Source organism: Palaemon carinicauda, chromosome 4 (assembly GCF_036898095.1).
Source record: "Palaemon carinicauda isolate YSFRI2023 chromosome 4, ASM3689809v2, whole genome shotgun sequence".
NCBI lineage: Eukaryota > Metazoa > Arthropoda > Malacostraca > Decapoda > Palaemonidae > Palaemon > Palaemon carinicauda.
The window spans coordinates 45,443,300-45,457,264 of NC_090728.1; the positions used below are offsets into that span (position 1 = coordinate 45,443,300).

At 36.3% G+C, this 13,965-nt stretch overlaps 1 protein-coding gene across 1 annotated transcript in view; it reads right to left on the minus strand.

Annotated features, from left to right (window-relative positions):
- Positions 1 to 13,598, minus strand: part of LOC137639920 (uncharacterized) — a 103,809-nt gene extending 90,211 nt beyond the window's left edge. Inside the window, exon 1 of the mRNA XM_068372211.1 lies at positions 8,196 to 13,598. Within this exon, the coding sequence (XP_068228312.1) occupies positions 8,196 to 13,598 (5,403 nt within the window). The remainder of the gene's footprint in view (positions 1 to 8,195) is intronic.
- Positions 13,599 to 13,965: the final 367 nt, after the last annotated feature.

Genomic DNA, 13,965 nt, shown 5'->3' on the forward strand with positions numbered 1-13,965 from the left:
CAAAGATATACAAGAAATTGTAATTTTCAAATCTCAATTTGTTCTTGACAAGAGTACATCGGAACTTTTGTTAAGCAATGCCAACAAATATAATAAATATTTTTACTTTTTTTATCTAACATTAAAAATAATTTTCAAGAAAATAAGCAACGAATAAAAAAGGTAATTAAAAAAAAAATAATTTTCAAAGCTTCTCAATTTGTTCTTTACAAGCGTACATCGGCAACTTCTGTCTATCAAATATAAATATATATATATATATATATATATATATATATATATATATATATATATTATATATATATATATATATATATATATATATATCTTTTTACTATTTAATCTAACGTTAAAAATAATTTTCAAGAAAACACATAACGAATAACAAAGACATACGAAAAAAATGTCATTTTCAAATCTCAATTTGTTCTTCTCAAGAATAACCGCTACGTTATAACAACCGGTGCATCCGAATCGCAAAGCATGGTACAATATCCAGCATAACTTTGCAAGGAGTCGCCAAGATGCAATCTGTCGTAACCATCAAAAGGCATTCGTGACCGAAGTAGAGGAAAGCAAGCAAAACACGTACAGGTAAACCGGTGGAGGTCTTAAATGACAAATCTCGACTGCTAACAGTCCTTTCATGCAGCCTTTCCATATGGCTTGAAAAAAATGATGGAAGAGAAATAATATACTAAGGTATGTTAAGAGTTGATCTGTTGGGTTTTGTTATAAGCAACGGAATATCGGAGAATAATTTTCAGAAGGAATGTAGATTTTTTTGCCATTTAACGGACTATTCTTATTCATTTCTATATTTTCTTATCATCATCTCCAAGGATTGAAGAGGAATTAATTTTTTTGATATGAAGGTCCAAATAACAATGGTACACTTTTCTCACTTATAAACATGGAAGTGAAATATATATAGAATATGAAATTTTTTTTAAAAATGTGGATTTACAAAAGGCAATAAAAATTAAATTACTATTCTCTAAGGCAACCAGTCACTGAGTAAAATATGTAATAATATAAAAATTAATAAACTTTTTTTGTCAATCGTTTAAAAATGAAAATTTACAAACTATTCATAAATAGGAAAAAAATATGTACTATAAAAAAGACGAGTGAATAAAAAACAGATTTTCGGATCCGATTAAAATATGTCGGAAACAGGTGTTTCTGGAGATATTCATATTTATAAATCTATCAATCAAACTAAAGCAGTATATCTTGAATGAATGAGGTTACAGTGAGAGTAATATATAAAGGCCAATGCTATCTCATATCTAGCACAGAACAATGGAGTCAAAAAAATTAAAATTGGGGCAAAACTACTTTTGAAAAATCATTCAATAATTTCTTCTCTAAATAACATAAGATAACCGCTTCCTTCCGCAGGTGTAGCCGTTATCCAAATGAAGGTTAAGGTCTAATACTTCCTCATATATTTACGCAAGCAAATACAGATCTTTTTTATTTTTTAATATACAGTTTACAAATGATTTTCACGAACGCTCTGGTCACGCTTCACGGGACCTTGAATCTCAAGCCTAGAGACAGTAAGAACGCAAATGTGTTTGTTTTTAATATGGCCTTAAAAAGGGGATTAATAGGAAAAGATAAGGCATAAACGAATGTCATATATCGCAGGCATGGGAAATGAACTGTAAGAAATGAAAATATGGCCTTAAATGAGGATTTCAAATTAGAGATAAGGAATGGAAAATTAATTACAATGACACAAAATATTCTCTTGTGAAAGCAGGAGCAAGCAGAAAATTCCAAAGCATTGGTAAAATAAGATCCATTACACAATTCAATTAGTATTAATTCTTCTGAAAAGTGCTCGTATGCTGACGTTTGGTAAAAAAAAAAATATGCATTAAAACTCGAAAATCAATCCCTACTTGATATTTGAGCAAACATATTCCTACTTAACAATGTTTGACCAAACATATCCCTACTTATTACTGTCTCGTAGTTTGTTACTTTAAATAAACAAATTATGATTATATATATATATATATATATATATATATATATATATATATATATATATATATATATATATATATATATGTATAGAGAGAGAGAGAGAGAGAGAGAGAGAGAGAGAGAGAGAGAGAGAGAGAGAGAGAGAGAGAGAGAGAAAATCACATGTAGTTTTTTGGTTTAGATAAATAAACTAGAGAATATATATATATATATATATATATATATATATATATATATATATATACAGTATATATATATATATATATATATATATATATATATATATATATACAGAGAGAGAGAGAGAGAGAGAGAGAGAGAGAGAGAGAGAGAGAGAGAGAGAGAGAGAGAGAGAGAGAGAGAGAGAGAGAGAGATAGCTGATGCCTCTTCTTTAACTGAAATGGGGTGTTGTTCACAAGAGCGCATCCATCATGATGTCAGCAAATCTCCAAAGGAAAAGAGAGAAAGGCCAGGCAGGACCCCACCCACACACTCCCCCCCACCACGTCATTAGGACCCCCCCCCCCTCCTCCTCAAAAAACCTCGTTCAACAGCTGTCGTCTTTATAATGGGGTGAGAGAATGTGGGTGTTGGTAACCTGGTAAATAGCAATGTAACAGAAATTAGAAAATAAACAAATAAATAAATCAGATATATCAGCATTGGCTCTAATCAGCCTGTTCCAACACTAAATCAGTTTTCTTCAAATATCTATTTGTACTTCAAAAGTCAAAAATTTATTTCAACTTTTCCGTTACATATGAAATTTTAGTCTTGACCTTTAGTTATTGCAATGAGGTAGAACAAATGTGTCACGCACAATTGCCTTTTTCTTAAAAATCTTATATATGGAAGAAAAACCTTGTGACTGACTGATTTGTCAATTATAGTCCTCTCTCTCTCTCTCTCTCTCTCTCTCTCTCTCTCTCTCTCTCCTCTCTCTCTCTCTCTCTCTCTCTCTCTCTCTCTCTCAGGTACGAGACTAAATTAGATAGCTAAACAAGGTATTAAAATACTAAAGAAACCTATTATTTTGTCTAATATCATAAACGAAAATTCCAAACATTTTAATCTAAAATGGTTTTAAAGGACACAAAAACCTGAATTACCTCAAAATCTAGTACTTTAAACCAATGCAAACCTTATAGTTCGACCACTAAGTTTAATGGGACTTATATTAATGGTCCACTCGCAAGTTTTCACGCCAGTAATGATGTGACATACGATCACACTGTGCTACTTCCAGCGGTATCATTAAAGAAAACGATCAGTCACCCTTCGAGGTATTCGTAAAAGGCAGCAGGAGGCCGTCATGCGACAGATGAAAAAGATTAAGAACCGCATTCAGATGGAAATCCACGTGCTTCGGGGATTTATAGTTTTAAATTGTATCGTCAGGTACTTGCAACATTTAATAACCTGATACTAAATGTTTAAAGGTCGCTCATGAATGGCAGGAGCAAGGGACAGTGACAATGCCCTAGAGACTGACTATATACACATATGATTAGCGCCCAAGACCCCTCTCCACCCAAGTTAGGACCAAGGAGGGCCAGGCAATGGCTGCTGATGACTCAGCAGATAGACATATAGTATTCCCATACCCAAATCCAAAACTCACAAGGATGGTGAGATTGCAGCGAACAAAGAAACTAACGAGTTTGAGCGGGACTCGAACTCAGTCTGGGCATTCACCAGTCAAGGACGTTACCACATCGGCGATATACAATGAACAGTTCTCAAATAAGATTACTTGGAGAACAGTTTAAAATCTTTAACTATAAAATACTAAAGAGTAAGTCACAACGAAAATTGTACAGTTTTATCATATTAGTTACGCCTGAAAAGAAAACTATAAGATATAACAATGGAGCGAAACACGGTAGAATGAGAGCAGAGAAAAGAAGGCCCCTTACAAGTCACTTCCGGGTGGCCTACCCGGCCCCAACGCCTGACCATAAAACGAATATTTCATAACTCATTAGATGGAAATTTATGACCATATTAGAATTTATTTCGTTATATAATAAACAAAAACACAACTAACCGGTCAATGGAAACACGCGCAGAAAAAAACACTAAAAAGTCGAATTGCAAAACTGTAAGAATAAAAAAAATTGCATACAAAACCGTAATGACCGTAAAAACTTCAGGAATTTAAACGTCCGCCGCCTTCCCTTTCGAAAGGAAACCAGAATGAGATGCCACCTTCGATAAAACCATCAGAGGTGTCCATCACCACAGAATATTAAAGGTCCCGGAATTCAATTAGTCAAGAAGCTAATTGTTGACTTTATCACATGTCAAATCAACTCTGTTAAAGTGGTAGTTCTCAACGTCCAATGACTCTTTCGTTCTCTTGGGAGGTCTATGAATTGAACAGCAGAAGAGTTAATTAATAATGTCTGGTCTTTGCTACGAAAAGGAATGACGTTGCTATGGATAAAACGTTTCCGTTTCCTCTTAGGTGAACTAAGGAAAATGTTTCTAGGATTAAACGCTATTGTTTTCTAACTTAGGTAAACTTACATAAAAACGTCGTAGATAAACTGAAGGAAAACATTACTGGGGGTAAATATTTCAGTTTCATATTACGTAAAAAAACACCTTACTGGTTGTAAACTTATCCGTTTCATTCTAGGTAAAGTCAAGGAAAAAGTTTGATAGGTATAAATGTTTCGATTTAATTTTAGGTAGAATTAAGGAAAAACATTGCTATGGTAAACGTTTATGTTTCACCTCGAGTAAAGTAAAAGAAAAATGTTGGTAGGTTCAAATGTTTTTTTTCCTCTCAGCTAAACTGAATGACGAAAAAAGTTGCTCGGTTTCAGCAAAGGTTAAATGAAGGAAAAACGTTTCTAGAGTTATTTTAGTTTCATCTTCGGTAAAATTAAAGGAAAAAGTTGTTAAGAGGTTAAAGTTTGTTTCCTTGTCAATAAACAGATGGAAAACGTTACTATGGGTAAACGTTTAGTATTACTAGAGACTTAGATTATATTAATGAATTTGGGCTGCAGGGTCTACCACTAGGGCCTGGAAGGTCATTCAGCACCCCTGTACAACTGGTAGAAATTCCAGAAGACACGGTGTAAAAAATAATGGATTTCTAACAGTTTACCCCCGACATAGTTAATTCTGATTAAGCTGAAATATAATTTAAATTTAACCCTGGTGGAGAAATGATATATATGGATTTGGTATATTTGAACTAGAGTTTAGGTTTGCTAAATGTTGAAATATAGAAAAGGATCTTGTTAGATTACAATGTTAATATAATAGTGGTGTAGAAGTGGCATCGAGTAAAATGGGGTATGGGCCTAAAACGAAATTGCTTCAACAAACCAATTTTTCTTTAATCCCTTCCCCCACAAAAAAAAAAAAAAAAAAATCAAGGATGTAATAACATAACTCAAGAAACTAGACAGCTCAAGGATTCCACTAATATCCATTAGCAACAAGCTCTAACACTACTCAAAGAAAATTAGTTTGTCCATTTGATAACCATAGAGTCTCATAACACGATCTCCATTATTCACTATCTAATACAAACTTCATTAACCACTGAGAAACCCCCAGGAAGCACGGAGAACAGATTATATCGGTAATCTTTTGTTGAAATCTTATTGTAAACCAGACATTATTCAGTATCATTGGCATTTATAGATTGCAGCAGGGCGTGCATGATGCAGATTGAAGTATCCAGAAGATCTAATTTCGTTATTTACTGTAAATACTTCCTATCACTGATAGAGGCCTATCAGTTGCAAATATCATCAGGAAAACCTTTCAACGGTAGATTCTGAAAACGTTTATTTCCATAGCAAAAGTAAATATTCTGCATTGCATGATACTTATCATTACAAGATAATTTGCAACCACAATTGGAAAAACAGAATGCTTCAAGCCCAAGGTCCAACAGCCCAGTGTGGAAAAGAAACAGAAAAGTAAAGAACTACAAAAGAGAAATAAAAAGTAAAAACAAAACGTAAGGCAAGGTTGAATAAATAACAGAAAAACTATGATACGAGGCACATGTCAACCTGCTCAAGTGGAAAAAAAACACATCCAGTTCTTTAAACTTCTCAAGTTCCACCTTTTTCGAAAGTTTGATAAGATAGATAATTCAACAATGTGTTCACCAACGGAATAATATCGTTGTACCGAGTATTACTCAATAAGCAATGGAACTTCGAATTACTCCAAGTTAGTAATGAATGGAAGATATAATCTGGGAAGATCATAATACAAACGGAAGTCTTATGGAAAACCTTAAACAGCAGTAAAATAAGCCGCATGTTTAAACAACAGTATCATAGACTCATATTCATACTAGGGATTGGCAATTTCATAAATCAAGTTTCCGTCTAATTTATGACCAGAAAGAAAAACAATATTCAATAAACGATAGAATATAAATGTTAAAAGTCTCTTAAAGAAGAGAGGTCTAAAAAAAAATAAAAAGTTTATCAATATAACGATTTTATTTTTTTTTTGCAATAGGGAAAAATACACCCGGTATGTTTCTTAACATGGAATTCAGTATCAAAAGTCAGGCCTACTGTAGAATTTCAATGAGCACCATAAAGTTATTGAAAAAGAAAAAAACACTGAAAACGAAAAGATCCAAGTCAGGAGGATCCACTATCTCAACATTTAGTAACAATCATCTTTTGGATAATAGCTTAACTATTTCACCCATAACTTGCACCACGCATTAATTTTAGCTAATTTTCTCAAGAGATTCAGCAACTTGAGGTTTGCATGAGGTAGATGGGATTGGTGCAGATATACTAGCATCATCTGCATATTATACATTAGGTTTTTAAGGACAAATAACATTTCAATTGTACGTAATATAAAAATTATGAGGCCAAGCACACTATAATCTTCTTCCCCACCATTATCCCTACATTAAGGGGTCGATTGCCTGATGCAACCTCTCCAATGCTTTCGATCAACAGTAACTACATTCCTGTAGACAATAAGGTGCCCATCAACAACTACTCTTTGCAATCTTTTAGTTAAGATTTCACTAACAATATTATGAAATTATTCACGAAATGTCATCCTTTTATTTTGAAAACAAAGGCCAAACGATTAACAAGGTCAAAATGAGCACCAAAAACCAATTATGATAACTTCAAGAACAGAATTAATAGGAGCATCATAAGACCCATGACTGTTGCGAATGCCAAACTACAAACTCAGGAACATATGGCGACTTTCAGCAAATGTCAACAGACGTTATAAAAGCTTGATATATTGTCATTGTCATTATTATTATTATTGTTATTACTATCATTATCATATTAGCCAAGCTACAACCCTATTTGGAAAACCAGGACGCTAGAAGCTCTAGGGCTCCAACAAGGAAAGCTGCCCAAAGAGGGAATGAAATTAAGAAATAATGAACTATATACCAATAGTAAATAAAAAATCTAAAATATTCCATGATTATTAACAACGTTAAAATACATCAGTCCTATTTAAATTATGAACAGAAGCATTTCAACCTGTTCAACAGAAAACTATTTGCAACAAATTTGAATTTCTAAAGTCCCCCCCCACCCCCGATTCAACCGTCAGATTTGAAAAATCATACCCCAATCTGGTCATAGTTGGAATAAATTTTTCTAGAATACCATGTAGCATTGAACCTTATGATGATGGCAAGGCTGTTAATATTAACAGCATATCTAGTTATATATACTGGATGGTACAGACTGGGAGAATCGGAATCCAAATGATGGTCAGTATTGTGAAATCTGCAACACGCACAAAGAACTGAACGACAGTGCCAGAAGTGACTATCCAGATCACAAACGTGAAATTAAATAGACCAAGTTTTTGTCCGACATGGGAGTTGAATAAATTGGGCAGTAATAAGCAAAACTAGAGCTACCATAACCTCATTTACCTAACAAGTGTCACAATGCCAATTCTCCAGTAGAGATAAGGAAGTCTGTCAAGAAACCTTTAATTCTGTCGTCCTTACCAGCTTTCGTCATAATCTAAACGGTTTTTAATCGCAGTCATTAAAATGTATAAGAAGTAATTCCATAAATCTCCTTTGGGTCCTTCCAAATCCATTAATAATACCCCTTCTTATCATTGGAAAATAATTATCTAAAATTGGCTTACAATAAAAATTGTTTTACAACACAAGAAATATACCGGAAGTAGATGCACTCACCTTCCACCACTGACTCTTGTAACATATCTCAGTGTAGGCTTCATTATTAGACAGATGTATCCAAAGCAACATCCTCTTAGTCTTCTCAAGTTCCCACCTCTCACGATCCTCCGGGATTCTGCTCCGCCGCATCTTACTCAGCTGTTCCCATAACAGATTGTCATCTTTGTAGGATTCCATACGAGAGGATGGCATCTTTCCACTCCCTAAAACACTACCAGCACTCCCTCCTCCATCTTTACCCTTGACTTTTGGAGACCCTGACCCCTCTTCCAACAATGAACCAAAAGATCTATCTTCAGCAAATATAATGCTTTCCAAATCAGACCAGGTGGTTGCCAATTCAGTCAAATTTTGCTTCATGTTGAAACGCACTGACCTCTTAGCTGTCACTACCTCAACGTTACTGGAATCCTTCAATGAGCCTCGAGACCCACACAATGGTCTGACAAAAGGAGGATCTGACTTGGACGTGTCGGCACTTCGAGGAGGCATGTCATGCATTTCGGAATACACATCTTTGTTCTTGCTCATGTGAATATGAACAAATTTGGCCAAATCTGCTAGGTCGAATTTGAAATTTTCAAAATCAACCTTTTCCAACACGGATCCTACTTCTTCCTCATCCTCCTCTCTCTCTTCATCTTCATCTTTTTGACTTCCCCTGGGTAATGTAGAGGCTGGGGTATAATCAGGGGTTGGAACATACACTTGCTCAATCTCACCATCTTCTGTCTCTATGTGAATAACTTCTCTCTGTGTGTTTTTCTCTGTTTCATTCCGCTTGTCTTTCTCTCCTTTAACTTCTTTTTTAGCATCAAGTTTTGGTTGTGCAGTTTCTAATGGCTTCTCCTTTGATTTAGCAGAGCTTTCTTTGTCGCCAGCATTGGAATCCATCAACTGCTTCCTCCTGTCATGAAAAGAACCAAATATTTTACTCATTTGTGGTGCCAACTGCTCTCTTCTCAGTGCTACTGTACTTGTTGAAGCACTGGACATTGTAGCAGTCAAGTCTTTTCTCCCAAATTCATTTGATGTTCTCGGCAAACAAAATTCCCCATCAGATGGCTCATCGACTTCATCTCCTGTATTGAATTTTCTTCTCAGTTTCAATTTCAATTCCTTAATCATCATGTCATTATTATTACCCATAATTGAAACACCAACTTTCTGTACCTTCTTAAATTTTTCAGCTGCTTCTTGCGTACTAACTTCACTTTCTTCTTTAGCATTCTTATCATTACTGACAATACTCATAGGAACAGGTGGAGGCTCCTCCTTATTAGTTTCATTCTCCTCACCTTGGTCACTTACTAATTTCTCCCTAGACGCCTGTAAGATTTCTTCACGAATTTCCCTTCTTGTCCCATATATCTCACTGTCATTTTCATAAGTATGAACCTCTCGAGACTCGGTGGATGATACCGTGTTGTGGAAGTAGAGACAGGTCTCTAGATCCGGAGGTGGAGGAAGTAATGTTGTATGAAAGCTCATATTAAGAGTTCTGTCTTCTCCTGACATATTTCTTTCCAAAGTTCCTTTGAACATCTCTTCAGTAAGTTCTACCACCTTACCTTTCCGAATCACTAAAGGTTCCCCATCACTTCTTCCATTCCGATCAACATAAGCTCCATTCATAGAATGGAATAAACGAGAATTCCTTGCTCCATATATAGGTTCTCCATGACGAGAACCATATAAATGGAGTTCTTCTCCATCTAAAGTCCCCTCTGTTGCTGGTGTTTTGATAGAGTTTGTAGTAGAAAACCCTGACCTGGATGCCAATGACTCAATACTCTGATAAACATGGTGTTTCAATAAAACAACAGGAGGAGTACCTAGGCCAGGCTGAATACCAAGGGAATTACCAACATCACAGATCTCATATATATCAGCCTCTTCATACTCATGAGTAGCAGAGCTACTACTTCCTGCACCATCTACTCGACCAGGATCACTTGGTGGTCGGAACTGACGCCTCTGGTACGCTCTATAAAGGCGTCTTCCATCTGATTCCTCATCAGATGTAACAGAATTTGCACCCACTGTCTCGGTTAGCTGCCGAAGCAAAGGACTGCACTGTGAATTACTTTGGTCACCACCTATGTCCTCAATATTTGGCACAGGATTTTCAGAGCTCTGAAGTTGTTCAGAACTACCACAATCATTCAATGACATGGAAGTTGGACTTCTCTCGATATTTTCCACACTCTGATAGACATGTTTTCTTCTCATGTTACCCACTACTCTGGGTCCTGGTGTGGCTGATGTTTTCTCAGACTGCAACTCCAAAGCAGCATTAAAATGATTTAATGCAGCCTTTTCTTCATCTCGAGCTTCCATATAATCCCAAGATGTGTCCGAGTCTAGGTAAGGTTGAGTACTAAAGCTCAAAGACTTATTTTCAATCAGCTCGCTCGTGTCTGATTCATTCCCATGGTTTACGACAAATTTATGGCGAAATGAGTTTTTCTTCTTCTTCTTGTCTTCATGTTCAATATCAGTGTCCTTTTCAGAGGGATTGCCTTTAAATATCACACTTTCCAAACTAGTAGCACTATCAGTTTCAGAATCTGCTGTGTCATGGCTAGTGGTGGTGCCACCATGATACAAAGTTTCTGTATGATCAGGATGATAGTCATAAGTTGAATCTTCTTCGCTTGGTAGCCTTTTCCCCGAAAGTCTCTGGAAATCTTTTTTAAAGGATTCATAACCATCATTAGGGCAGTTTTCTCTCTGTGCATGGCTACTGTTACTCTGAATTTTGGTGTGCAAATTATCTGGAGATGATACATGATAAGGGCTTTCATTACCTTTATTCCCAGGTGTACTTGGAAAGGGGGCCCTAATATTTTCCTTAGATCCAGACTTTATAAGACCCAAACCCATAAGTCCATTATATAATTTTTGTTTTAAAGGAAGTCTTGGAGCTTCATCTTTTGAATTTGTTTTGTTCTGAGGAGATTCAGTTCTACCAGTGAACACAGTATTTTTCAACAAATGTTGATTTTCATCAGTAAAAGAATTTTTCTCCATCCTAACAGCTTGAAGGTCATTTGTCTCAAAATTTGGATTTAAGTCACTGTTGTTCACAAAATGCAGTACATGCTCATGCTCACTACCAAGAGTTGGAGTAGATGGAGTTGGGCTTACAACTGGGGTATCTCCGTCCTCTCCTAATGATATTTTCTCCCCTTCCACTGAAGTATCATTCCTTTGTAAATTAAGTTTTTCCGATACTCTCTCAGCCAAACTTTGGCTATCATGTTCATGACCGAGTGCAATATCTAATAAATTATTAGATATTACACTATCATCTAACTCATTTGTATCTGCAATTTCTTCTACATTTTCAGCTGGTACCTTAGGCTCAAATATCAAAGAATCTATACTTCCAAATGTATCATAATCAGTATTCTCTTTAGCAGATAGCTTAGAATTCTTTGTGCTTTCCTCCATTGGAACATAGATATGACCAAGATTAATGTTACTCAGTGTTTCCCAGTCCTGGGCAAGGGCCTCCTTCAAACGTTCCCGTATCTCGTGGTTTCGCTCTTCCTCGTCTTCAATGTTATCAAGATCAAGATGATGCTCGATATGGTAAGTAATAGCCTGCATGACCTTATTTCTCGTAGTTGTGTTTAAATGCTTTTTCCCGCCTAAAATTTCTCTGACACGACGCTGTAACTCCAGATCACCTTTGTTCAGATGTTTCTGATTAGGACTGTCAAAATTCATATTACGTCTTAATGAAGCTCTGGCAACTCTGGCCAAAGATTCATATACATCTTCACTTTCACTCAGACTCCAAGTGTCAACTGGAAGATATCGACCAGAGGTACGAAACTCTTCCGCATTTGCTAGCTTTCTTAGTCTTTTTTCCTGCTCTTCTAAAGTTCTGTTAACTAACTGGTTCTGAAAAGCAGATGCTTTTGATCCATTAATAGGCTCATATATTTTCTCAAACTCTCCATTAGACCATGTTTCTTGGGAGAGAAGAGAAATTTCTTCAGGAGATTGTCTACAAGATTTCATTGATTCTTCATGTTTCTTGTTTTGGCTCTGTCTGGCATCACACTGGCATTCAGCATCAGAGGCTGAATTGTTTGTACCACACTGCTCACAAGAAACACAAGAACACAAATCCCAATTTGATTCTGCAGTATTTGTAGGAGACAGTCCACGTTCATCTTCACTGTCTCGCATTTCCTTTAAACGAGAAAGGATCTCTGTACGTGATACGTACTCTGCTTCCCTTTTAGGCTTTGAAAAGGCATTACTTTCTCTCATTTTACTTACTTCAGACTGTGAAACATATGTAGGATCTACTTTAGACAAGATTTCAGATCGTGATATATACACTGGGTCATCAGGCTGACTAGGTAGAGATTTCCATGAATGACTATCTTCTTCAGTAATCAGCTTATTATGCCTAGCAAGTGAACTCTGCAAATTCTGAATATTTCTGTAAAGCTCTGATCTCGTAACATAATCTGTCTCTCCAAACTCACTATCGGTGTCGCTTTGGAACCTCGCATCTGCTGAATGTACTTCCGCAACCACTTGATGCTGGCGGGATGAACCTCCAGGCTGCATGAGATTTCCATCTTTGCCAGACTTTTCTGCTCTTTGCAAAAAGTGTATAGGATGTTCCCAAAGCTGGCAAATTTCATCCAAGATTTCTTTTCTACTCATATACTTACACTGTGATTTCATACGCTGACTATTGATATTTTGCAACAATTGGTCTTTGGACATCTGATTCCAATCTTCCATCTTAACTCTGTAAGGAATTGGTTCATAGATCTTGGCAAAATTTTGTTCCAAATCAGACCAAGAGTCTGCATCCGACCCATTGTCAGGTGAATACTTAGCTGCTTCAACTTCATACTGTAACATTCGTCTTAAAATTAACTTACGAGATTCATACATACTCTCCGCATCAGACTCCTCATCAGGGGTTTTCTTAGAACTAGGCATCTCGGGAACATTTTCGGGAATTGGTCCAGAAGGGGGTAACTCTTTATTATCTTTGGAGGCTCCACTGACTATGTTCGTTTCTTCGGGTTCTTCAATAATGGCGTGATCTTCAACATCCAAGGACTGTTGAGAAGCATTCTGCGATGATGCTGATGATGATGATGATGCACTTACAGATTTTGACGTAGATCTTTGAGTGCCATTTTCCTTCACAGCTGAATTGGCCTCTAATTCCGCAATTTTTTTCCTGACGCTGCCACGAAAAGGTCTCATTTTCAAAAAGGAGTTGCTCTTCGACGAGGCATCTGCATTCTGTTCTTTAGTGACATCTGATGTAGACGAATTGCCACTAAGCTTTTTTGTATTGGGTGCGGACGATTCAGAGAAACCCTTTATGCTGGTTCTCCTTAGAAAATCCCGCATGGTTAACTTTTAAACGATGGCTTCAAAATGTAGTTCGCATCATACCTTCTCCAGACAAAATTGTCAGACCAATTAAATCACCCCTTATGGCAATTATGAAAATTTTCTAAAACCATAACAAAAACTTTCCATTTAAATTTTTCAAGACAAATAACACTGAGCACAAATCACCACTATGAATCTATATGCTGCATAAACACATTGAGCACTGACGGGAAAAAAATATCCGATAAAAAGTAAAGAAATTACGGGAGATGGGTCGGGCCAGAGTCGGCTACGACACCAGCGCTCCCGATGAAAGCGATTTTGTTACTGAATGGCGAGAGTCCATCACACCTGCTGGTTTTGCCGAAGGTCCTCCTCTTCC